Genomic DNA, 25,829 nt, shown 5'->3' with positions numbered 1-25,829 from the left:
TGGTTAAACGTAAACCGGACCGACCGGTTTGATGTCGGTACACTTTAATTAATTTGAATTGAGGGTTTTGAAACTTAAACCAAATAAACCCTAATTCTTCAGAAAATCAGAGCGATTCTTCTTCTCTCCTCTCTGCCTCAGTTCTTCAACTCCGTAGCTGTATCTTCGCTTTGGTTAGTTTTCTAGTCTAATAAGGAATCGTCTCTCTTCTTCTAGCTTCCTCGAAATTAGGTTTTTACTCTAGTTTTGAATTGAGCTATTGTTGAGCTAGTGTTGAGTTAGAAGCGGTTTTGTTTTTGCTTTCAGTGATACGAATTCTTAGTTATAGAATCTGACAATTTTGAATTTGTGACTAAAGATGCTTACTTTGTGAAACCCTTTTGTGTGAAGAAGGATTGGAGCAATGGAGATTGATAGAGAAGATGGAAGAACGCCGAATCAGCTGAGACCTCTTGCTTGTTCCCGTAATATCCTTCATCGTCCTCATGGCTCTGCTAGTTGGTCACAAGGTACTTTTATCAGATTTCTTAATATATCTTATGGGTACAAAGTTTTGTAGTCCTTTTTGAATGGGATTGATGGAAGTTTCTAATGTGTATGCTTCTCGTTTATATTTTCAGGGGATACAAAAGTTCTAGCTGCAGTTTATGGACCTAAAGCAGGAACGAAGAAGAATGAAAATGCTGAGAAGGCTTGTTTTGAAGTCATATGGAAGCCTAAAACTGGGCAGATTGGTAATCGTAAATGCATTTAGTTTAATCATGTCTGGATGTTGTTTTGTTGCTTGAATATGCGGAACAGGTGATTCTTGGTTTTTTAGATTCTGACTGAATTTTACTTTGCATAATGATAGGAAAAGTAGAAAAGGAGTATGAGATGATAATGAAAAGGACAATACAGAGTATTTGTGTTTTGACAGTTAATCCAAATACCACCACCTCAGTGATAATTCAGGTGAGTAGCTATTGAATGTTGTTTATATCGATTCTTCATCCATTTCAGTACCTCCACTCCCTTGTAATAATTGTCCTGCCTTGTGAGATTCTGAATTTGAGTTGTATCTGATGTTTTCATTTTTGATTTCCGTGTAGGTTGTACATGATGATGGTTCTGTATCCTTTTTATGTTCCTTGCCCCTTGGTAAACATTTACTGATGCTGTCTCAAACACATTTAATCCGGTATAAGCAATGTCGGTCTGAGCATTTATAGAGTTTTTAGTAGTGAAGGATTTTAATTCCATAAGCTGGGAGTGTGAATATGTTTTAGTGGAATAATTGGTGCATTAATTTGGAAGACAGTTTTGGCTGCTTGTTCCTTGATTCAATTCTGTGTAGCTTCTACCGTGTGCGATAAATGCAGCATGTGCAGCGCTTGTCGATGCAGGAATCCCTATGAAGCATCTCGCTGGTACTTCTTTGCAACTTTATACTCTTCTCTAATTGACTTTGTGTGTTTCTTCTTACTATTTCATTGGCGTTTTTATCTTTCAGTTGCTATATGTTGTTGCCTGGCTGATAATGGATATCTCGTACTCGATCCAAACAAGCTTGAAGAAAAGGTTATTTAAATACCTTATCGTCCATTGTTATCTTTTGTTTTGCGTGTTTGTTATACTTACTTGAAACTGCAATGGACAGAAAATGACGGCCTTTGCTTATTTAGTCTTTCCAAATACAACTCTCTCTGTTCTTCCGGAAGGATCATCAGTAGCGGAAGGCGAGCCAGTAGAGCATGGGATCATTACATCAGTTACCCATGGAGTAATGTCAGGTACTGATCAACTTTCCTTTCTTGAATAGAATTCACTATATGTTTAAAGCAGTGGTCTATTATGCTCATACATTTCGTTTGTCTGAGATATGTGTTAAGAACTTGTTTCTCTCAATCACTGCATCATTTATAATTCTGAATTCTCGCCTTTTGTTTCTGTTTTGTTTCAGTGGACGATTATTTCCTGTGTGTAGAGAACGGCCGTGCTGCTACGGCTAGTTTATCTGCATTTTTTAGAAAGAACTTCCAACAAAGCCAAAAAGATTCATCCAAGGCCGGGTAAAGAGCACAAATTCATAATGGTTTGCATGAGATTTTGACGGTTTCATATTTCTCCTGTTGTAGCTTTTATAGAATCCTTATCGTCGATGTGTCTAATCAAATCTTAAATGCTGGAGGCCTAAGAATCTAGTATCGTTAGATATGTGAACAGATGAACCTCGTATCTTTAATACAAATGGTAGCCATGGTCAGAGCTATTGATGTATGAATCTGACGAACTACTTGATTCGTCACTTCTTCATGACATTCCCTCTTTTGTTCAAAGCAAATCTAATGGGATCAGATTCAGCCCGTGGGATCAGATTCGAAACAGATGAGCTATTGCTTTCAATTATCCAGCATACGAACGATAAGCACAACAATTTTTAAGAATAGGGAGAAAGTAGTAATGAAAGCAAATTGGCCTATCTATTCATTGACAAAAAAAATATTAATACTCTCTGATTCAAGCTGATGGGTGCCAGCTCAATAAGTAGTGCGTTGATCAGAGGCATAGCACAACTTGAGTTCCACAGACCAAAAAGGTCACTGTAACAGAAGACATGAGGACAATAATACTTGCCTTATGGTACCAGTGTTGTAGCTAAAATTGGTAAATGGGTAACAAAAATACACAGAAAACTATATAGGTGAGTTCAAGTTGTCCATAGTTATCAATCAGCTAACGAAAACAATTTAGGTTATTTAGTAGATATCAAAAACTAACCCCGGGCATTTGGTTTTATTGATTTAAATTGTCGGTTTATTTGGTTTTCCAGTTTTCTATTATAGTTCTGCCGAATCGAACCGAAAATAATTCGGTCCAGTTCGGTTGTAGGGTTTAAAATCAACTCTGAACTAAACCGAATTTTTTCCTAATTCAGTAGTTAATTCGAACCAACTTCGAAGAAATTGGACTTAAAAAAAAAAGAAATTGGACTAATTCAAAATCTAATAACAAGCCCAATTAACAAATTTCTGTTCGGTCGGTTGGGTTCGGTTCATACAGTAGGCCGATTTGTCTTCGAATACTTGAGAGTTGAGAGACAGTATGTGACTTGCTCTCCTGTCCTGTCCTGAAAAGGAATAATTATTTTCTTTTCTTTCGTCCAAACCTAGCGGAGCTGTTTATCGAAGCTTGAAAGTTTGAAAGAATGACGACAATATCAGATCTGTCCGAGGAATTGGTAGAGGAGATACTCTGTAGGGTTCCAGCAACATCTCTGAAAGCTTTACGATCTACTTGCAAAAAATGGAATGCTTTATCGAAAAATCAGATTTTTGGTAAAACAGAGAAACAGTTTTTGGGATTCATGATGATGGATTATAGAGTTTGTTCAGTGAAATTCAATCTCCCAAACGAAGACTACGGCGCAGACCCATCTATAAAGCAGGTAGCTTTACTTGATCAAGTGAAGATATCTAAATTGTTTCACTGCGACGGCTTGTTGTTATGCGTCGTTAAGGACAACACAGGGCTTGTGGTATGGAACCCGTATTTGGGTCAAACCAAGTGGATCCAACCCAGAACCAGTTTCCTCAGCTCAGACAGGTATGCTCTTGGTTATGACAAGAACCGTAACCACAAGATTTTGAGGATTTCTTGTTTTGGGTACGAAATCTATGATCTTAGCTCTGATTTATGGAAGTTTTATTGTGTCACTCCCGATTGGGAGATACCGTCTCATCAACGTGGTGTGTCTTTGAAGGGAGATAGCTATTTTTTGGGTCATGAGAAGATAACAGTGAGTGGAGGAGAAGGGGTGAGAAGAAAGATTGAAGATAGTTTACTCTGTTTTGATTTTACAAGTGAGAGATTTGGACCGCCCCTGCCTCTGCCTCTTTCGTTTCACTCTTATCGTTCAGAAACTATGACTCTGTCTTGTGTTGGAGAGGAGCAGCTCGCCGTGTTTAGTTACCACCTGAATTTATCTAGCGTATATGAGATTTGGGTTACGAATAAGCTTGAACCCAATGCGGTGTCCTGGAGCAAGTTTTTGAGATCGTTCCGTGGTTCTCATGTTCACATTGAGGCTGGGAGTTTTTTCATTGACGAGGGGAAGAAAGTTGCTGTGGTTTTTGGTCTAGATTACAAATATGATGAGACTCGTTACCAAACAGCTCACATCATTGGACAAGGTGGATACTTCAAATCTGTGAATATCGGAGAAGCTCCGAATCTCGCAAAACTTGACAAACCATACATGTTTGGATATACTCCGAGAAAGTATTGTTACCCAGTTGTGTGCTCTTCTTATGTTCCAAGCTTAGTACAACTGCAAATCAACCAACCGGGAAAAGGGAAAGAACGTGATTATTATTAGTTAGTTCCATTTACAAATACATTTTTTGTTTCTTGCATTCATTTACTTTTGAACCTGATTAGTTTGTGTTTTTCTGTTTATCACCTAATAAAGAATTTGGATTCGACAAGGTACATTTCCGACTCTTACTTTCTATGGTAGTCCTTCAGGCGAGCTTCTTATTGTCCTTCCTTTAACTTGCCCAACCTATATGAACATGGATATCAAACTATGCAGTTTATTTCAGTATTATAGATATCATTTTTAGTATCACTGACCGAAGCCGATCCGGCAACAGACCATATGACATTTGGTTGATAATGCAGGAGGAAAAACAAGCCAACCTAAATGATTTCATATTAGCATATGCCTGTAAAAGATGCTGAGAGAGATGTTTATGACTTCTTCTCCAATGCCTGAAAGGTCTGTTATCCTGTTAATTACCAATGCCTGAAAGGTCTGTTATCAATGTATTTCAGGTTTTAGTTAGTTTAGGCCATTTCCTGTGAATGATAAAACTGATTTCATCTACGGAAGCATTCACTCATAAAGTTGTGCTGTGTAGTTCTCATTCATTTACCAATGGTTTGATGGAATCTACACCTTTGGTAAAAACAGAATTGTGGGGGCACTTACGAGTTATGAATGTAAGTTTGTGTCTTGATGATGATGCATGGTGATGGTATTTGCTGAGTTATTTATTTTAACAGGAAAAAATGCTTAGTATTTGCTGTACATCACTTAAGCTAGAGTTGGAACATAAATTTTAACTCCGGATATGGGTCAGCAATTTATGGAGGTGGAATACATAAGGTAGTAGTGAGGCATATTGTGTAGGGGTTGATATAGTGGTCTCTTTTGAGGTTCAGGCATGTACGGTAATGGTGGGATGTACAAACAGTGTTCTAGATGATTGTTTGTAAGCCTGATCTAACTAACTTCACCTCTTATTGAGAAAAGTGAAGCGGCTACGCTTGGTAGTTTCAGTATTGGTGGATTCAAACTACCAAATAGAGCCCGAGAGTTACAGTATCTTCCCATGATTTGGGCGGTTGTTTTGGTTTAGTGACTTCTAGAATATTTTTGCTATCTCTATCTTTCTAGGGTAATCTTTCAATATAAGGTGCCTCATGTTTTGTGCAAGTTTTAAAATGAATGAGAACTAAGGTTATGTCGGCAGCAAAATTTCAAAGGGGCTGCATAGAAATTAGAAATCATTACAGGTAAGGAGCAAATAAAGAAACATGTGTAGGAGTGAATTTGCCATACCATCAAAGATATATATAAGGCAAAAAAGGCCGGAGGACTTGGTTTTTAGGGATATTGTAACCTTTAACGGTGCACTCCTTAAAAAAATCTGTTGGTGGGTACTTAATATCCACATTCTTTGCTCTCTCGAGTACTTTTGGACAAGTATTGCCATGAATCCTCCTTTCTGGAGTGTTCTCTCCCATCTAATCCCTCAAATCGATGAAGAAGAATCATTGCAGGTCGTGGTGTGCTAAAGAAAAGGAATTGGTCGGTTAACTGGCAATAGAGAGGATGTTATGGACAGACCCCTGACTCTCAGTCAACAGAAGCACCATGAGGATCTTCGAGTCTCAGAGATATAATACACCAGGATTCCCACCATTGGAATGTGGAGAAAAGTAGAAAACTTATCTCGCAGTATGAACAGCGCATCACTCAGCTGGTTTTGAGCTCTGTTAGAAGAATAGATAAACTAGTCTGGTTAAGGGTAACAAACAGCACTTACTCTACTCGAACAGGATATGCTTTTCGATCAAGGATTGATCCCTCTGCTGCATTTACTGATTTCAATTGGCAAGGACTGCTATCATAACGTGGAGTAACGGTTGACGCAAGATGAAGAAGATGTGACCTCCTTGAGATGTTACCTGACGTGCTTTTTGAATGCATTTTTGCAGAACAGATCTGGCATCTATCCCCAATTCATAGGATGGGGTTACAGCTTGATTCTGGATTTTCTCCAAGCAAAACGTCTAGTAAATGTCTCTCCTACAGGCATAGCAAATGGTGAAGTTTATCCTTGGATCTGCTAGAATTTGTGGACAGCCAGGAATCAACTGATTTATCGAGCTTTCTCTGAAGTTGAAACTGTGGCCAAGTCTATTCAGAAAGCAAAAGATTGGCAAGCGGCTCATATTTCTCTATGGATTCAAGCAATTGTACCTGAAGATCAGGCTGATAAACCCCAAACTCCTCTCTGCCCTTCGTTGTTTCATTTGGTGATGCTGCATGGAATCCTAACAATAGGAACAATGGCTTAACTTGGTGCTTCCTTGATCAATCAGACACTGATTTAGGCTCTTTCTCGGACTATAATAAGTTTTTGCTCTCACCTAGGCAGGGGAAGCAAGAGTAGCGCTGATGAATGCGCTTGATTTGAATCGGATAAAGCTACTACTCAATTCTAAAGTTGTAGTCGTTTTCCCTTGAAAACTCTGTTTCTCGTTATTAGTTGACGAGAACATTTTTCTGACCAAAAAAACAAGATGTATATGTAAAAGACCAATTGTTTGTTTCAATCTAGGCATCTTTAGTTTACAAGCTAAATAATTTGACTAGCTCGACCTTTATTAAGAACACACTCTCGTAGTCTACTTCTCACATTTAAATAATTTTTTCAGAGGAAACAATTATTAAAAACTTTATACATTCGTGTATGTAAAGGTCAATTATAAAATCAGAAAAGTAATTTTCATTTAACAATTTTATTCCTAAACACACAAGAAAAAATATGATTAATTTTTGAGAACACATATTAAACAATGTTGAAAGAACTAAATAATCTTACATGCATCACAATACATTTTCAAGAAAACGATTATATAGCAGAACAGCTTTTCTAGTTCTTCTATATTTTATTCAATTTTTTTGGGTTTTAGCTGAAGAAGATTTGAGTAAATAATTTTTCGTTTTATTGAATTTATTTTTTCCGAAATATTCAATTTGATAAGAAGTCACACTAACTAGGCTGAGGCACAAGTACTCGTTACTCGTCTCATACTCGTTACTTGCCTCGTACTCGCCTTGAAAAAACAAGTACTCGTTATTGTCAAGTCAAGTACTAAGTAGTATAATTTAAATACTTGCAAGTACAAGCCAAGCAACAAGTAGTGGAAAAAAAAATTAATACTCGGCTTGTTTGATCCGGTACTCTTAATATTTTACCATTTTATATACATATATTTCATATTCTATTAGTTTTAAGAACATAATTAAAAGTTACATCAAAAATAAAGTAAAATTTAAATATGTAAAAATTTTGAAAGTGTTACTTGCAAGTAAGTCGCAAGTAGCAAGTAATAAGGCAAGGCAAGTAACTCGCAAGTCGCTCATTTTTTAGCAAGTACTCGAAATTACAAGTACTCGTTTTCAACAAGCCAAGCACAAGTACTAATTTTTATTACTCGTACAAGGCAAGCCAAGTAATAAGTATCGCTAAAAGAGTAAGTATTTGCCTTGTGCCCACCCCTAACAGTAACATATAAGTATTTTTTTACATAAAAGAAGAAGAGCTAGAAATTATGGGGCCCACATGGGATATATAAAGGTGTTTCCCTCTCACTCTCTCGTCTTTTGAAAGTGTCTCTCGCTCAAGTCTCAGTAATCCCAAATCCACCATTGAAAGAAACGATTCTTTGCGAAACCCTAGTAATCCAAAGCTCTCTCTCTCGAATTCTTGATATTCCAAGCTCTTCGGAATCTCTCAAAGCCTTCAAAGATGTCGGATTTGAGACGAGATTTGGTGCTCATCGTTCTCCAATTTCTCGAGGAGGAAAAATTACTCGATTCCATGCACAGGTATGTTGTGTTTCTTCAAGATTGATGATTTTTTATTTGACTAAGTTAAGTTATTGTATGTTAAACAAAGATTCACCAAAGATTGATCCTTTATTTCACGTAGTTAAGGTGTTTGAGAAAATGTTTAGTAATGGTTTGATTCAAGAACAGAGACGATGTAGTTTGGAGAATTTTGTGTATATTCCAATAGGGTTATGTGCATTACATATATACTACAAAGATTCAATCTAGTTTCCTAATCAACCAAGATATGAGATTGATACTCACTAATTACAGTGAATGCGGATGTTACGGGATGATGAGATGATTCCTAAATCCTAATCAACCAAGATATGAAATTGATACTCAGTAATTACAGATTGATATGCAACTAATTGATTGCTTATGTTACGGGATGATGAGATGATTCTTATTTCCATTGTTGTAGGCTTGAGAAAGAAACAGGTTATATCTTCAACCTGCAATATTTCAAGGAAAACTTTATTGCTGGTGAATGGGATGAAGTCGAGAGTTATCTCAGAGGCTTTATCAATGTCAACGATAATGATTACACAAGGGATACATTCTTTCAGATTTGGAAGGTCAAGTATATAGAGGCTCTTGAACGGTATGAATCCATACATGTATTTTGTAATCTTACACTCTTGTAAGATCTTCTTAGTGGTTGAAGATTGTTGTTACCATTTCATTGCTTCTATGTAGGAAAGACAAGACAATGGCTCTTCACATATTGCGGCAGGATTTAGGAGTTTTCTCTGATACAAAGCAGTACAAAGAGCTGATTCAGCTTCTTACTTTGCAAAATATCATGTAGGTCTTTAATAACCAAAATTGTATGATTCTATTAAGTATTTATACCATATAATTTGAATTTACCACTAGTACTCAGAAAATAGTATCTGTCAAGATGGATCCCTTATCTTTCCTTATTGAAATGCAGGGAGCATGAAGAGCTTTCCCAATATGAGCGCAAAGCTCATCGGAAAGTCACCTTGGATTATCTTGAAACACAAATTCAAGAGAACCCTCTTCTTCATGGCAAATTGGCGCCTCCTTCTCTGGCACCTGCAACTCTACGTTCTCTAGCACGATGTACCCAGCCTGCTCCTAGTCAAAACCATTCGCTAGAATCTTAAAAAGGCAACCTTCTAGCTGTTTCCACAAGGGATGGTTTTAAGATTCTAGCGAATTCAACAGGTTGCAAACTTCTGCAATAAGTCATGCACTTTGCTATGTTTCTACATACCTTCCTCAATAGCCTAGTTGTTCCTCTGATGCAGTGACTGTAATGCGGCTTGCAATGTGTTTTGCTTTAGATTCTGTTTGACTCTGTCTCCTCTTTAGCTTTTCCCTTTTCTTCTTTAGCTTTTAGTTTTCTTCTTCTACTTCATTGAACTTTTCCTGCAACCGAATATGTTCATAGTAAATGTAATGCAGATTCTCGCAATGCGTTTTGTTTTAGATTCTGTTTGATTGTTACCACTTCCAACTTGTGTCTCCTCTTATAGCTTTTCCATATTTTTTCTTTCACTTCTCGTTTTCTTCTTCTACTTCATTGAACTTTTCCTGGAACGGAATATGTTCATAGTGGGAGCCCAAAACTCAGAAAAAAATGCCACGCTCACTCACACACCAATGGTTTATCGATTAAAATATGAAAAATTTGTGTTACCTCAGCAGCTTCTCTGAGTCTAACAAGAACTCCAGCGGTATTCAATCTTGAGGCTTACGTTTTCCTTCTTCAAAAAATCCCTTTCTCTTTCTATTTCTTTTCACTTTCTACTTCAAGGGCTTAGAGCTCAGTAGAAAGTGAATTAGCAGAACCAGAACCCCAACCCATTTTACCAGCCTTTGATACTTACTGCTTCTTCAACTCCAGTATCCACTCCACCGTTGCTTTATGGTTTACGCCTAAGTCATTTTACTTCTCTTGTAGCTCTGTGTAGTGTTCAACAAATCTGGCCTGACCAAGAACAGCTATTGGAAGTGCATCCTCTGACTCCTCAGAAAATAGTTTCTCTTGTTTAAGCTGTGCTTCAACTCTGTTATCCCTTCTATATGATGATATACATCCTAATTCACAATGAATTCAACAATGTTAGCTTCGGGATAGCTGTAATTATAACTAAATTCTATAAAATATACCTATCTGCTAATTCTGCCGGAAGGACAGGGTGGCAACAGAGGTACTAGTCCATCATCTGTTAATCCTGCAGTGTCTCTGTGGAAGGTTGCATGGTAAAGTTATCAGAAGACAAAGAAACTGAGCGTAGGTTTGATTGAAGGGTTCAGCGGACAGTCCATATGGAACTTTCAAATGGGTATGGTTCTCGTTTTTATTTCAGGGGATACCAAAGTTCTAGCTGCAGTCTAAAGCAGGAACTACGTGGAATGAAATGGTTGAGAAGGCTTGTTCTGAAGTCATATGGAAGCCTAAAACCGGGCAGATTGGTCTCGATGCTGTTTTTGTTGCTTCAGTACTGTCTGTGGTACAGGTGATTCCTGGTTTCGCTTGGTAGGAAATAGATTTTTCTGGCTGATGCTTACTTTGCATAATTTAGGAAAAGTCGAAAAGATGTATGAGACGATTCTAAAAAGAATAATACAGAGTAGTTGTCGAGTGACTGACTCAATATTGCGAATATCGATTGGTCATCCATCTCATTTCCTTTCCTCTCATAATAATTGTCCTTGTCTTGTAACACGCTCAAAGAACAGAAAATGGCGGCCTTGGCTTATTTCGTCTTTCCAAATACAACTCTCACTTTCTTGAATAGAATTCCATGCAGCGGTCTATTGTATTCTTACGTTCCATTTGTCTAAGAATGTTTTAAAGATTTTGTTTCTCAATCACTGCATTATCTACTATATAGTTCTGAATCATTGCTTTTGTTTCGGTAGACGATTATTTCTAGTATGTGGAGAATGGTCGTGCTAAGGCTAATTTATCTGCACTTTTTAGGAGTAAATTCAAACAAAGCCAGAGGAATTCATCCATTCATCCAAAACCGGGTAAACTCATGAATCATAATGGTGTTTGCTTGAGATTTGTAAGCTTTCATATTTCCTCTGTTGTAGGTTCTGTAGAACTCTCCATTTACATATGTAAACAAATTAACCTTTTATCGAACATAACTTAGAGCTTTCGATCCCTGAATTAATCAGTTACTCATTATCATGGATTTTTAAAATTATTGGGATTAATTATAATAAAATTTACTCGAAAATGACATGATCATTAGCAAACCATAACACAACTAGGTGTAAAGTTTAAGTATTTCCTCTTACGTTGCTATTAACGCTGTTTCCTTAGTGTTCTTGAAAGCGTTGAAGCATCAGTTCGTAGAGAGCGAATCCACCATGATGGCAACCAGGCATTCTCGATGTCATCATCTTCAGCTCATCCTGATCGATTAATTAAAGCGAAACTACAGTTATTCGTGATGGGATCATAACATTTAGAGAGTAAAACATGCAGTCGATGGTTTTTCTTCCTTAATGGATTAGAGAACTAACCAATGAGACAGTGTGGAGCTGTGTTGACTCGAACCCATCTTCAGCGCTAGAGTATAATCTTGGAATATCATCTGAATGATGACTACACTTGAGGTAGAAAAACATAGCTGGTCGTACATTCAACTCCCTACGAGATATACCGATGAAGAGAGGCGGGCTCTGTAGTTGTATAAAAGAAATTCCTATTAGATATCTCTTGGGATGCCTAATTAAGTGAGAGACCAAAAGAAATCTTTCTGGCTTACAAGTGATGATGCTGGTATTCCAGTTTCTTCAACAACTTCACAGATAATACTGTCAAACATTTCTTGAGTTACCTTCTTGTTTAAAACTTCACCGGTTTGAACATCATTTTCAAGCTGATGATAATCAATGCCTACTGCTGTTGGCTGCAATGTTTAAAGTAATCGACAAGGCCAAAGAGTCAGAAACAGGACAATCTGCTGATGATTTATGTATATATAGGATGCTTTATGTAAATACCTCTGGATGTCCCCCAGGGAATACATAGTGACCTGGAAATTCCCCGACATTATTACTCCGGCGTAACACAATAATCTTCTTGTCAGAAGTCTCGATAACTGCACCATTACCCAATGGACTTGAGGTATGTCGACATCTTACAGAGTCATCTGTGGGAGAACAAAACTAAAGCGATAAGAAACGCAAACAAATCCAATAGAATCTCTCCAGTTTCACGACAAGGCACCAGAGATTGGGTTTGTGCAGATATACCTTCTGATGGAACAAGGAACCTCTCCCACAGAGAACTCAAATTCGTTCCTACAAAAGTCCTTGGAAACCATGTCCATGATTAATAATTCTCCCCATCAAACCATACAATGTATACCAGAAATCAATAAACTATAAGCCTAATCATGTACAAAGAAATGAAAAATAAAGATAAATGAGAAACCTGTAATCAGTCAGGCCAAGACGAAGACAAACGTGTGGCACTTCATTGGCACCACCATCATCACCACCTAAACAATATGATCCATACTGAAAATTATAACTAAGAGTAAGCTTATCGAACAAATAAACAATCTATGTCGAAGTTTAAATACATGAAGTAGCTGCTTTGATTAGTGACTAAGTACCAAACAACTTCAAAACCAATGCAATCAAATGCAAAGAAACATAAATAAAAATCTCAAAACATTGATGCATACCCTAAATTTTTGGCCATTGAACAATGATGAATTGCTCTGTGATCTTTGCTCCCAAACCTAAATTTGCCAAAGTAATCACATCAAAATTCGGATCAAGTCGAAACATTCAAATCACGTCATGAAAAATTAGATGACTAAGTAGTGGAATCTTCAACATTGTTACGATCAAAGCATTATTGGATTACGTTGCATAATTCAGAAACCAAAACTAGTTCTAGATACTCCATTTTCGATTTCTCACCTGAGAAATAGAATCTTCGAGATCAGGATCAGGATGAGGAATCCGATCATGCGATTTCGAGAAATCCACTGAGACCTTTTTTGAATTGAAACGACGAAATCAGATGATTAAGGATACAATCACAGTGTACAGATTCGATTAGAGAATAACCTGAGACGGAGAGAGGCCAGAAGGACATGAGAGAAGAAGCTGGTATCGTGAACCTTCAGGATTCATCTCTTGTGCTAGTTTCGCCATGGAAGAAGCTCCGACACAGAAAGAAGGCAATGTGAAAGAAGAAAGAAACCGTTAATGGGCTGGATACCACTAAATGGGCCGATAAAGAAACCATTAATCTCAAGAAAGGAACTAATGGGCCTTTTGTGGCCTTTTAAGATACATAAGACATGGCTTAGGCTTACCCCAAAAAATTAAAATGACACCTTTTAAACCGAAGTAAACCAAATTTGGTTTGTATTCACCAACCAATATTTGGTCGAATTCAGAACCAATTTCTTCCGAGTTCCTTAAACATCCATGATCCATAACACACTACAATAAGACTCATCATCAATATCACAAAATATGAAAATCTATATCTTATCATTAAGTACCGAAAAAAAAACATCAACCAAGACCTATAACATTTATCAATAATGTAAAAATTAATAAACCTGCGGTGTACACTCTTCGAATCCAACTCGATCATCATAAAAAGTAATTTGAAAATTTTAATTATTATGGTATTGGGTCAATATACAAGCCCATAGATAAATAAGTATTTGGTCCAGACAAGTAAACGGCGACGTATCACTTTTGTTATGTCTAAAACCTCTCCCTCAAAAGCTATATAAAGTTTGTTAAATTATTTAGGGTTGAATTAGATCTCTGTATCAGCCCGCAGGACCTAATCTCTGCCAAAGGTAATTGACTATCGTGGTACGGGTTCCATCTATTGTGGTGACACGAATCTGATCCCAGTGGTTGGTGGTCACCTCAAAATCGTTGTCAATCACACACTCGCAGGTGAAGTCTCTTTCATGTCTTAAATAACTTTGATCCACGTCGCGTTTATAATATATATATATTCGTATGGTTTTCAGGAGAGGGACCTGCGAAAATTCGCAGGATCATAACTGACATTTTAAGCTGGAGACTAGATAATCGTACACGAGAAAATTTTGTACTAATCCTGGGAAGCAATATCTCAGAATGCCATCTGTTGGAGTTGGTTTATACAAAATGGTCTATGTCAGGTCGCAATATTGTCTTGGAATTGACTCTGCTGGTGGAGGCTCGCAAATTGAGCCATCTGAAAGCTCACAACTTAAGCGAAAGGACCCACCAACTTAAGCTTCTGCAATGAGAGTTTCGGTTCTTTTTCTTTAAACTCTAGTGCGACTATTTCCTGATCTCATAGGATCATCCCTTCATATTGCAACATTTTTCTTAAAATAAATACATGATGTAAAGAGAGTTGCAGAAATGACATAAGAACGTATAGTCCTGACGTAAGACAAATTCAAAACAACAGATGGGTCTCGAAAGCATGATGGTCTCTCTTACTTTCTTGGCATCAAACAGTCTACTGATGGGCGTGTCTGATATAATTATCTCTATCTCGTCCTTGCTATAGTCATCCGTTCTCGTTAACATGTTCATGAAACAATATCCATTTCAGTTATCTGAGAAAGATCTTGTTTCTAGCTTTCGTTATCTATATATATATGACATCTTGCTTTTGTTTAATCAAGATGTTTGTGGAAAGACAAACTGATGATCATATCACTATTTACTAAATGATTATTGTTCCCCTTAGTTTATGTGTTGTTTCACCCAAGTTCAATAAAAGACCATTCAAATTGTCAACTGATATGATTACAGGTACAACTCTTGATGATACATTGCAGGGGTTGGGAAAAAAATTTCCTTAAAGTTATGGTTTTGTTGACTAGTTGTACCTACGAGCTGATCATTTGATTATGTTGGATATTGGTGATCTGGTGAATGAGAGGGACTTCGTTTTCGTTACTAGTCAAAAGGACGCCATTACCCAAAGAAAGGCTAGCTAACAGACTTCCACTGACGGCCTGATTTTCCACGACTTCAATCACGGCTCCGCCGAAGCCAACTGAGTCAGTATCCAATGGCGTAGTAGCAGATGACGGGACAGGGTCAAAGTCGTAGAGGAAACGGCCGCAAGTAACAGAACTAACGAGTAGAGTTAAGAAAAGAAGTAGTGAGAGTGGTTGAAAGATCATTTTGAAAGAAGACATATATATTTGATTTGAGAGTAATTTTAGGTATTTTTGGTTTGGATTTATGAATGATTACTATTATGATATGAATTATCATGCGTGAGTCATGTATATATATATGGGTGCATGTATGGATTAGGAAGGAAGATGTATTAGTGCGCGTACATAATGGATGATATATAGGAGATGGTGGTATAGGTTCCCGTTTGCAGGAGATGGTGATATACATCTAGTAATATACGTACAGCTAGTAATATTAAGACAAAAATGTTCTCTTTCCAAAATTTTATAATTAATATTGTTGATTATTTTTTCTTTGTAATTTATATTTGAATGTTATTGTAGAGTATATGATTGCAGACATGAAAGCGCTAAATTAAATAATAGAAGTATATAGAACCATAGAAATATTTTTTAAAAAATATCTCGTTGATAAATCTATTATCACCAACGCTAGATAACGTTTTCCGTTGATAAGAATACCTAATTTTTCTGTAGTAATATATGTTTGGTTAGGATATATGAAGTTGGTGAGATATTTTGGCCACGAGGGGAGTGGGTCAAAGTGACAATGTGTATGTATATACAATGTTAGACATGTACACATTTGACTTTGCACATACACGTTTAAAACTTTCACATTTTATAGTCTCTTTTTTTAATAAACGTTCTATGATATTTATAGATGAGGGGTTTTGAAAAAAGTTCCAAAAGCATACTGAGAATACAACTTCCACAAGATTTGGATTTTCCAAAAGTTAAAGCCTTTTGCTAGAAATATGTTAAATAATGTTTACAAACTCACTAAACTAGATGATTGAGTAGAGGTCAGATAAGACATTTAACTTGTCACTAAGAGCATGAATAACGGAGCATCTTAGCCCATATCTTAGTTAATTATCTTAGGTTTTAGCATTTAAAATTAAATCAAAAATGATTAAAAGGCTAAGAAGTAAATCTTAGCTTAGATGTTTTTTGTGTGTTAAGATAAGTGGGCGAGAAAAAAGACAAAACCAAAAATAAAATTTAACGCGTATTACTTTTTTTCTCAGTTCATCGTGTTTCTCTCTCTCTTTCTCAACATCCAAAAACGCACTGCGAGAGCTCTTCAATCCGGCTCGATCCGATGAATTGAGAAGAGATATGAGTCGGAAATTAGTCATTCGTCTGCCGTCATCATCATTCAACCGAAGATGGAGACTATCGACGATTTCTGGTTCACCAAATCGGGATCAAAATATCGGAGAGTTCACCAAATTGAAGAATTTGGTTATTGGATGCTCCAATCTGTTTTCCATGGTACGCATATCTCTGCTTTCGATTGTTTTTCATGTAATATTCGGGTTATTTGATGTGGTGTCGAAATTAGGATTTTCTGAAATTGGGGATTTGATGTTAGCAAAATTAGGGTTCTTAGAAATGGGAATTGATGTTTGCAAAATTAGAGGTTTATGATGTCGTTTGATGTGTTCTATGTTTCCCTTAGAAATGGAGAGTTTTCTCTGTTTTTTGATGTGTTCTCTATTGGTTTGACCCATTTAATGTTTCTCTGTTTGATGTGTCTCCATTAACAATGGTAGATTGATTCATTTTAACCTTGATTTTGATCCGTTTTTGATTAGTTGTTTGGTTGAATTTGGTATGTTTCATGATTTAGATTAGGTGAATACATATGGATAAGTTGTGATTGATGAGATTGGTCGATTGGAGAACTATGTTTGGCTTGATTTTGATTTGTTTATCTTTTGGCGAGGTTAATTGGAGAACTTGCAAAAGCTGAGTTGAAAAGAGATAGTGACATTGACTGGTTCTATTGAATTTGATGCTTGGTGGCTCTGCTTAGTGACATTGTGTTTACTCAATGCTTGGTAGTTGGTATTGATTGCTTGTTGTGTCACACTTAAAACACCTAGCACTTATTGTCTAATTCATTTCTTATCTGTCAAACTTCTTGTCTAATTGATTTCTTCCCTTTTAATAAAAACCTAAACACTCTATCTCTCATTATGTTCTATCACGTACACTTAAACACACACCCCTACTCTTTTTTAATAATGCCCTGCCTACTCAACAACAAATCTTTGTTATCAATGCCTATAGCCTCTGTGTTTTATTTGATTAGGTAAAGAATTTAGTGTCACACTTAACACAAACCAAGCGTTTCTCTTGTTATATATGAACCTCTTCTTCTCTAACTTAATACTGATTTACACACACCAAAAACACTTCTTCTTTTTTTATCCTGCTTCCTTTCAACACCAACCAGAGAACTAGGCTATGGATTCATATCCATATAGTCATGGATCAGGCTTTGTGAACCTCTTAACTAGTCAACAAGAGGTTCACAATCTAGAAGCCAATCCGTATGATGATGTCCCTGTCTTTCCAAGCCAAGCTGACTCTCCAAGCCAAGCTGCACACAAACCCAAGGTGAAAAGAGGGAGAAGGAAATGGTCTCCCACAGAAGACGTGGTGCTCATCAGTGCTTGGCTCAACACAAGTAAGGATCCAGTAATAGGCAATGAACAAAAGGGTAATGCTTTTTGGTCACGCATTGCTAACTATTATGGTGCAAGTCCAAATCTGAAAGGTGTGGAAAGGAGAGAGCCAGATCACATAAAGCAGAGGTGGGCTAAGATCAATGATGGTGTATGCAAGTTTGTAGGGAGTTATGAGGCTGCGTTAAAACAGCAATCAAGTGGCCAGAATGATGATGATGTGATGAAACTGGCTCACCAAATCTTCACCAACGACTATGATGCAAAATTCAATCTTGAGCATGCTTGGAGAGAGCTTCGCCATGATCAAAAATGGTGTTCAGCTCCTACTACTAAACCGACTGGACAGTCTAAAAGAAGAAAGACTAAGGAGTCTGTTGAGCCTTCAAGCTGTCAGCCACTGTCCCATGGAGTAGAGGAAGCAATGCATCGTCCTATTGGTGTTAAGGCTGCAAAGGCCAACGCAAAAAAGACTGTGGGAGAAGAAGGCAATGGTCTCTCTAGGTTGCAGGGCATATGGGAGATCTCAAAAAAGAACTTTGAGTTAAAAGAGAAACAGAGCAAGCATAGTATGCTTGATAGTCTACTTGCAAAAACAGAGCTTAGTGACACAGAAATTGCCTTAAAAGACAAGCTCATAAATGACATGTTGTCAAATGCTTGAAGGATTTCTTTTGTTTCATGTATCATAAGTTCGGCTTTCTTTTGTTTCATGTATCATAAGTTTGTCTTTTTGTTGTATTTCAATTTGTGTTTTCTGTCATAAGTTATGTCTTTTGCTTGTATGAACTTGTTTGAATCAATGAATCAGTGTTTGTATGAATCAGTTTTGCTTGAAATAGTTGAAGTGCATGACAAACAAGTGGAGTTGTGATATTGTGATGGTAACACGTTTGTGTTTTTGTGCAGGATAGACAAGTTGCTTCACTAGCAACACGTGAAGCAAAAAGACAAGTTGACAAGAAGGGGACATGTTAAAGAGGACAAGATTCCAGCAAGTACACGGACACTACAAGTCTTGATTCTAACCACATGTTTGAATGAGTTTTCTTTTTACCACAAGTCCTCTCTGTTTGTTCACGGACACAAGTATTCATTGTAGCCACATGTTTCACTTTGCTTCTTAACCATGTATATGTTTTGTGTAGTCCACTATAAATATGACCATGTAATATCACTTTGTAATATCAATTGTCCAGACTCTTTCCTTCTTACTTTGCTTCTATTTCTTTTCTACTCTAAAAACAGTTACTTGCAACAAAAATCTCCAAGGCTTCTTTTTCTTTTCTACAACTAAAATCTCCAATTTCTTTTCTACGCCAAGGCTTCTATTTTTACTCAAAAAAATCCAAAACAATTCTACATTGTAAATGGCATCATCTTCCCATGAAAATTTAGAAGAAGCGTTGGACGAAGAATTTAGTAATATTTTACAGCAAGAAATAGATAATTCTTTGTATTCTTACGGTGATCGTCCACAAACCGCAAAACCGAGGAAAAAACGAGTCCATATTGAAAGAAATCGAGAAGAAGGACACATCCAGTTATGGAACGATTATTTCGCAGAAAATCCAACTTTCCCTCCTAATCTATTCAGACGCCGTTTTAGAATGAACAAGCCATTATTCATGCGTGTTGTTGATCGACTCTCCACAATTCCATTCTTTCAACAAAAAAGAGATGCTACAGGAAGATACGGTTTTTCTACACTACAGAAGTGTACAGCAGCAATTCGTATGCTTGATATGGTTTAGCAGCTGATGCGGTTGACGAATATCTCCGGATTGGTGCTGATGCGGTTGACGAATATCTCCGGATTGGTGCAACCACTTCGATGAAGTGCATGGAACATTTTGTTGACGGAATTATTGATTGCTTTGGAGATGAGTACCTACGACAACCCACTGCAGAAGATCTTCAACGACTACTCCATATTGGAGAGATTCGAGGATTTCCCGGGATGATGGGAAGCATTGATTGTATGCATTGGGAGTGGAAGAATTGCCCTACCTCTTGGAAAGGACAATATACACGTGCCTCTGGAAAACCAACGATCGTTTTAGAGGCTGTAGCTTCCCAAGATCTTTGGATATGGCATGCGTTTTTTGGACCGCCAGGTACTTTAAACGATATTAATATTCTAGATCGCTCTCCGGTTTTTGATGACATCTTAAAAGGACGAGCACCAGCAGTGAATTATACAGTCAACGGGAACGAGTATAATTTGGGTTACTATCTCACGGATGGCATTTATCCTAAATGGGCTACTTTTATCCAATCTATTTCACTTCCACAAACTGAAAAAGCATCTTTATTTGCAACCCATCAAGAAGCTTGCCGTAAAGATGTCGAGCGTGCTTTTGGAGTTTTGCAAGCTCGATTTGCTATTGTCAAAAATCCGGCTCTTCTTTGGGATAAGGTAAAAATAGGAAATATTATGCGAGCATGTATAATACTTCACAATATGATAGTAGAAGACGAACGAGATGGGTATACTCTGTTTGATACGACCGAATTCGAACAAGCGGAATCTGCAGGAAGTTCACGGGTGGATTTCACATATTCTACAGATATGCCTTCAAATTTCTTCGATACGATGGCCACTAGAACTCGAATTCGTGATCGAGGTATGCATCTACAATTGAAGAAGGATTTGGTCGAGCATATATGGACAAAATATTCTAGAAATTAAGTTTAAAATATTTGTGCTTTATGTTATTTATGTTATAAATTGTATCTCATGTATGTTTTAATTTTTTTAATTTGCAACAATTATTAAATTTTCTATAATTATAAATTTTATTTTTGTATTAATATTTTTTTTTCTTAGAACCACATGTTAAGAACCTACCATTAATCACACAAAAATCTTAACCCAAAAATACTATATCTTAACTATCACTTTTACAAATATATTACTTAAATATTCTTAAAATTTATTTCTAAGATACTACCAATAATCATGCTCTAACCAATATATATATATACGTCATGTTATAAAACGATGATTATTCTTGTTTTCTCGAACACACGGATTTGCCAACAAAAAAATGTCAATCTATTGTTTTCTTTTTAATCTTTCGGTAGACATATAGCTAGTTTTGATATTTTCTTATGTATCTATTAGACTCATACATAGTAACTTAGTAAGCCCTAAGCAGTCACTATAATTTAACATAAGTTCATTTATAAGCAAATTGTGTAGTCGCGTTGACTGAAAAAACAATTTAGTGGTTTTAATATATTAGATTTATTATATAACGATTAAGGATAATGAAATAAATGGGTAAAAGATATTTGAAAAAAAAAAACTTTTTATAATTTTGGAGACACATAGAATACAAACAAAAGAGAAGATTGTGGGAAAAGAGTTTTATGGAAACCTCTCTTATTTGAACATATATATAAACAATAGAGGTAGGGGGTCTCGCATGGCTTCGAGTAGAGGATGCATGTGTACGCATGAAGCCTTTGACGATCCATTAATTGATAAAACGTTAACGTCTCAAGTTTTTCCAAAGAGATCTCCCGTTTGAACCTCCCACAAATGACATTGTAAACAAAAACACAAAAGAAAAAACGAAAGTGGTAGGTTGTTTTAGGGCTCACAAGCCCTAATTAATTGGAGTTTGTTTAGAGATGGCCATGATCTCAACTTCAACTTCAAGCACATCGTCCACAACAAAACCTTTGGTTGAATCTTGAAGATCTGCAAGAGGTATAAACTCCGCGTAACCCCATCCATTTTCTGCTGCATTAGGCCATCCCTCAACTTACCATAAGAAAAAAGAGCAACAAAATAAAAACTTCAAACAAATAATAAATTTAATTTTGATATATAATGTTATATATAATTTTTTGATATATAATTTTGTAATGGTATTTATTTTGTAATTAAAGTCAAAATAAAGGTTTTTTCCTCTCTTTAAATGATCGGATATATCCAAGAACATACTAAACCACTCACCTGGCTTCTCCACATTATCGGATCCGATTTGGTTTAGAACTCTTAGTGTGGCTCGAACGTAATTCTTTTCATTAGACTCACTCAACAAGTAGAGTGACAAAGAATTATCCGTTCCAACACCATCTCCATTTGGATAAACTTTCAAAACCCTAATTTAATTCATCATATATATATTATTAACACATAGATATATAACAAAGTGTATGTGAGTCTATACAAGTAGAGAGAGATTGAGAGAGAGTCACCAGTTCCTGTCTCCAGAAGAAAACGGGTCGGATGTGTAAGAGTCCAGAGTGAGTGTAGAGAAATTGGTGAGGTTCCAAGTGAAAACGGGGCTGCTGATGTTTTCATCGTAGGAGAAAACTTCTGATTTGTTGCGTTGAGCAACGAAGACATCTATGCCAAACACACATTTGTCTCCGTCGGTAATGTATTTGTAGAAATCTGTTGACGCCTTCGTAAACGATGCCGTAGTTAGAACAATCCACTTTCCCCACTCCTGTTCTACACTATCAAACTTTACCGGCTCGACTTCTACAACAACAACAACAACAAAAAAAAAACTATTTTAAGTCGAAAACAGATACGTTAATCTTGGAGCCATAAATCGCTATGTAAATTCTTCAATAACCAATGAGAATACACATTTGTCTTACATACCAATGAATCAATCCTCTAAGATTAAGTACCTTGGTATGTATAATACTGGCTAAGGCCATAGTTGTATGCGAAGAACTTGATCTCCGCATACACATCTAATGGTGGGTCGGTGAGGCTTGAGTTATCAATTCTTACATAACAATAGACAAGTCCTCTTGTAGTGTCCGAGTTTCCGTTTGGGTAGATTTTGAACGTCCTTTTAACATTCATTCAAGCACAAGAATGTGGGTTACTATTAGAAACATATATAAGCTAACAAATTAAAGTTGCAATGATTTATAACGAGAATGACGTACCAATTGAATCCATCAACAGTGAAAGGAAGGGACTCGTAATATCCATTGTTGACTAGCTCCATCATTTTCCCAAAAGACTCGAACGTGACGCTGTAAGTTGTTGGAGGACGTTCTCTCATAAAAATGAGTGGTAAAGGTAATTGGAGCTTCTCGTGTTGTTGACATCCTTTAGAAGTTATTTTTAATTCGTAGTTAGACATTTTGATGCCTCCTTTATCAACTTATATTTAGTTTTTAGTACAGATAAATATTAGAATTTTAAAAAGGCCATGGTATTTTTTACGTTTGAACATTTTGATGATCTCGAAAAAAGATTAATAATTTTTTAAAAAAATTTCTTTTATAATGTTGGTGTAGAGCTTTTATATAGAAATAAAAATTATATTATTGGGAGAACCGGAGATTGACCGAGATCGACGGTCGATCATGATATTTGTTAATATCTTAGTTTAGGATATTAACTATTATCTCTAAATATATTATTTACATTTATATTTATCCTTAGATTTGGAAACTTAGATCAATCTCATCTCTATATAAGAAAATGTATCTTGTACAATTATTCCCATGAGAGTCTATTATAATTCTTCCTAAACACTTTTGTGTTCTTTACTCTCATCAATTTATCATATATAATATAGTTTTCAATTTTGACACAATTGTTGTAGTCGATCTTTTGGTATAGCAACGACAACGTACCTTTGTATATATCAGATTCCTGTATTAAATGGAAAATTAGGAAAAATAAGAAATAGTCAAATACTGATCAATATGAGCCATTGACATTTTCCATACAAATCTTTGGTCCATTTCAGAAAATTGACTCAATTTCATAGGTTGTGTGTTCATACGCTTTGATCATGTACGGCTATTATCATCAAAAGGTACAACTATATATGAATCATTAGTACCGTCATAATTCATCATACATCACAAAAACTACTAATCAAGAAACGCCTCCAAGACTAAACAAGTCAACCCCTCTAAAATTCATGGATTATCGCAAACCGAAAATAGAAGCCAAAGAAGTACCTCTTTGATATGACCTTTGCTAATGATCTCTTCTTCTTTGATTGCACTTTTTTCCATGGTAAACCAGATGGGGAAAAGAAATCCTTCACAATAATCACGTTTTAATCCGTCTTGAGAAATTGCTCTAAAGTGCCTTTTTGCGTCTGATATTTAAGCAATAGTTTTAGTTTTTATAAAGACTTTCTTGACGTCAAACAAAAAATTAAAAAAAAAAAAACAAATCTATATCTATATATAACAATATTTGAGAAGTGTTTTTGCTGACGTGTCGGACTCTCGGCTCTTGTTGAGTCCTTGATTTTACGTAATTACTTAATTACCCTTAATGAAATCTAATTATTTTTGAAAAAATTAAATTGAATTTCGGAATTAACCAGGAAAAAATAATTTTGGAAACAATAAACATGATAATTAACCAAAAAAAAAAAAGGAACAACGAAGTACCATTTAGGAAGCTTTAATTGAATTCATCGTGTTCTTCGTCGTGTGAATATAAAAAAAAAAAATCGGAAAAGGAAAATATTTATTATAATATTGATATATTTAAGATGATAATGTCAAATATCCGAAAATTATTAATCGGAGCACTAATATAAACATAAAAGAATACTATTCTAACCTTACTCAAATTAATAAGATTTAGATATCCGAAATATATATAACAATATTTGAGAAGTGTTTTTGCTGACGTGTCGGACTCTCGGCTCTTGTTGAGTCCTTCATTTTACGTAATTACTTAATTACCCTTAATGAAATCTAATTAATTTTGAAAAAATTAAATTGAATTTCGGAATTAACCAGGAAAAAATAATATTGGAAACAATAAACATGATAATTAACCAAAAAAAAAAAGGAACAACGAAGTACCATTTAGGAAGCTTTAATTGAATTCATCGTGTCCTTCGTCGTGTGAATATAAAAAAAAAAAATCGGAAAAGGAAAATATTTATTATAATATTGATATATTTAAGATGATAATGTCAAATATCCGAAAATTATTAATCGGAGCACTAATATAAACATAAAAGAATACTATTCTAACCTTACTCAAATTAATAAGATTTAGATATCCGAAATTAATCGTAAACGGCTATTAATTGTTAAACTAATTAAAATAAAGATCAAACATACCGGAATAGATGAAATTTTTGGTATGATCGTTGTGTTCGTCGTCGTTTCAATCTAAATATTTGGAAAAAAAAACGAACAAAAAAAATAATATGTAGATCAATGAAAGAGAACCCACCAATTTAGAAACGGTTATCACGCCATCGTATTGTTTGTCGGATGATTATAAGTCTCTAATCCGGAGATTGACTTGAACCCTGACAAAAACATATATTCATAGCATAAAATCGTAAATAAAAGGTAGAAGACCACCTATTAATCGGTTGTAACCTTGTGCAAACTCGATTTAATTTTGACGAATGAAATGTTGGTGTGGTGTCAAAACTTTCTTGGGGAGACTCGAAGATGAGAGAGCTGAAGTCAGAGATAGGCAGAGAGGTTTACATGTGAATTAAGGTATGGAGTGCTAACGTGAACATGAACTGGAACGGCGGTGATTTTTGCACATAATAGCAATTAGATCGAGTTTTGGAAAAAAATATGGATCAGCTTGACATGACGCATATGGATACCATGCATGTCTATCTATTGTAAATCAAAAATTATATTATTGTTCCGCCTTATTTTTGAAACAGAAAGAAATTTTTCCTTAAATTTTAATATATTTTATAAGATAGTATCAGATATAGTAGTAAATCTAAAATAGTTGTTATTATTCCATATTTTTACGGAAAAAAGTAAATATTATTTTAAATAAACATGGATAACAATGAATAAATGGCAGTTTTACAAATATTTATTATTATGATAGTGATTTGCTTATTAAAATATGTAAATTTTCTTTTCTTTTTTTGTATTTATCGTCGAAAAATTTAGAAACCCTAAATCATGCACCGCCTCCTATTCAATATAAATACCTTGCTCATGGTATTCAATTTCAGATCATAACTAACCCTTGTTTTTTTTGTTCTTTTTTTC

General features: G+C 35.7%; 5 protein-coding genes and 1 long non-coding RNA gene across 7 annotated transcripts; 4 read left to right on the top strand and 2 right to left on the bottom strand.

The window, feature by feature from the left end:
- Window positions 1-63: 63 nt before the first annotated feature.
- On the top strand, window positions 64-2,298 carry LOC9313532 (exosome complex exonuclease RRP46 homolog). 2 transcript variants are annotated; one of them, XM_021024401.1, is made up of 9 exons: window positions 64-173; window positions 394-509; window positions 621-734; window positions 854-954; window positions 1,092-1,112; window positions 1,337-1,409; window positions 1,493-1,560; window positions 1,640-1,772; window positions 1,943-2,298. In XM_021024401.1, exons 2-9 carry the CDS (start codon window positions 404-406, stop codon window positions 2,053-2,055), a joined length of 729 nt encoding a protein of 242 aa, XP_020880060.1. In that variant the 5' UTR covers window positions 64-173; window positions 394-403; the 3' UTR covers window positions 2,056-2,298. The 2 variants fall into 2 exon arrangements, with proteins under 2 accessions (XP_020880060.1, XP_020880061.1); XM_021024402.1 differs by having other exon boundaries at window positions 75-173; window positions 391-509.
- Window positions 2,299-3,057: 759 nt separating this feature from the next.
- Window positions 3,058-4,470, top strand: LOC9313531 (F-box/kelch-repeat protein At3g13680). The gene has a single exon (XM_002877417.2). The coding sequence runs from the start codon at window positions 3,188-3,190 to the stop codon at window positions 4,355-4,357; it is 1,170 nt and encodes a 389-aa protein (XP_002877463.1). The 5' UTR covers window positions 3,058-3,187; the 3' UTR covers window positions 4,358-4,470.
- A 3,507-nt stretch (window positions 4,471-7,977) lies between these two features.
- On the top strand, window positions 7,978-10,227 carry LOC9311844 (topless-related protein 3). The gene is made up of 4 exons (XM_002877416.2): window positions 7,978-8,164; window positions 8,592-8,771; window positions 8,867-8,974; window positions 9,105-10,227. The coding sequence occupies exons 1-4, from the start codon at window positions 8,085-8,087 to the stop codon at window positions 9,298-9,300; spliced, it is 564 nt and encodes a 187-aa protein (XP_002877462.1). The 5' UTR covers window positions 7,978-8,084; the 3' UTR covers window positions 9,301-10,227.
- A 1,080-nt stretch (window positions 10,228-11,307) lies between these two features.
- LOC9311842 (nudix hydrolase 9) lies at window positions 11,308-13,363 on the bottom strand. The gene is given in 10 exon segments (XM_021026870.1): window positions 11,308-11,487; window positions 11,489-11,569; window positions 11,681-11,839; window positions 11,926-12,069; window positions 12,164-12,312; window positions 12,416-12,474; window positions 12,597-12,682; window positions 12,853-12,909; window positions 13,094-13,168; window positions 13,244-13,363. Coding segments are annotated over 10 exon segments (936 nt in total). The 5' UTR covers window positions 13,331-13,363; the 3' UTR covers window positions 11,308-11,448.
- Window positions 13,364-13,728: 365 nt separating this feature from the next.
- Window positions 13,729-14,587, top strand: LOC110228448. The gene is made up of 2 exons (XR_002332000.1): window positions 13,729-14,098; window positions 14,176-14,587. It is a non-coding gene; the product is annotated as an uncharacterized LOC110228448 (long non-coding RNA).
- A 6,517-nt stretch (window positions 14,588-21,104) lies between these two features.
- LOC9313529 (probable inactive serine/threonine-protein kinase fnkC) lies at window positions 21,105-23,888 on the bottom strand. Its single transcript, XM_021026115.1, has 7 exons — window positions 23,784-23,888; window positions 23,451-23,469; window positions 22,752-22,917; window positions 22,485-22,651; window positions 22,041-22,329; window positions 21,796-21,944; window positions 21,105-21,600 (listed from the first exon to the last, which is right to left on the bottom strand). The coding sequence occupies exons 1-7, from the start codon at window positions 23,838-23,840 to the stop codon at window positions 21,443-21,445; spliced, it is 1,005 nt and encodes a 334-aa protein (XP_020881774.1). The 5' UTR covers window positions 23,841-23,888; the 3' UTR covers window positions 21,105-21,442.
- Between the last annotated feature and the right edge of the window lie 1,941 nt (window positions 23,889-25,829).

This window comes from Arabidopsis lyrata (genome assembly GCF_000004255.2).
Source record: "Arabidopsis lyrata subsp. lyrata unplaced genomic scaffold ARALYscaffold_5, whole genome shotgun sequence".
NCBI lineage: Eukaryota > Viridiplantae > Streptophyta > Magnoliopsida > Brassicales > Brassicaceae > Arabidopsis > Arabidopsis lyrata.
This window is presented reverse-complemented; position numbering and strand designations above follow the sequence as displayed.

Bases quoted from the DNA above. Each gene is read 5' to 3' on its own strand.
- LOC9313532 (XM_021024401.1), top strand. From the start codon at position 404: ATGGAGATTGATAGAGAAGATGGAAGAACGCCGAATCAGCTGAGACCT. The intron at 510-620 runs GTACTTTTATCA...TTATATTTTCAG, and splicing joins CTCTGCTAGTTGGTCACAAG to GGGATACAAAAGTTCTAGCT. The intron at 1,561-1,639 runs GTTATTTAAATA...TGCAATGGACAG, and splicing joins CAAACAAGCTTGAAGAAAAG to AAAATGACGGCCTTTGCTTA.
- LOC9313531 (XM_002877417.2), top strand. From the start codon at position 3,188: ATGACGACAATATCAGATCTGTCCGAGGAATTGGTAGAGGAGATACTC.
- LOC9311844 (XM_002877416.2), top strand. From the start codon at position 8,085: ATGTCGGATTTGAGACGAGATTTGGTGCTCATCGTTCTCCAATTTCTC. The intron at 8,165-8,591 runs GTATGTTGTGTT...CCATTGTTGTAG, and splicing joins TTACTCGATTCCATGCACAG to GCTTGAGAAAGAAACAGGTT. The intron at 8,975-9,104 runs GTAGGTCTTTAA...ATTGAAATGCAG, and splicing joins CTTACTTTGCAAAATATCAT to GGAGCATGAAGAGCTTTCCC.
- LOC9313529 (XM_021026115.1), bottom strand. From the start codon at position 23,840: ATGGAAAAAAGTGCAATCAAAGAAGAAGAGATCATTAGCAAAGGTCAT. The intron at 22,652-22,751 runs GTACGTCATTCT...GAATGTTAAAAG, and splicing joins ACTGTTGATGGATTCAATTG to GACGTTCAAAATCTACCCAA. The intron at 22,330-22,484 runs GTACTTAATCTT...TTGTTGTTGTAG, and splicing joins CCAGTATTATACATACCAAG to AAGTCGAGCCGGTAAAGTTT.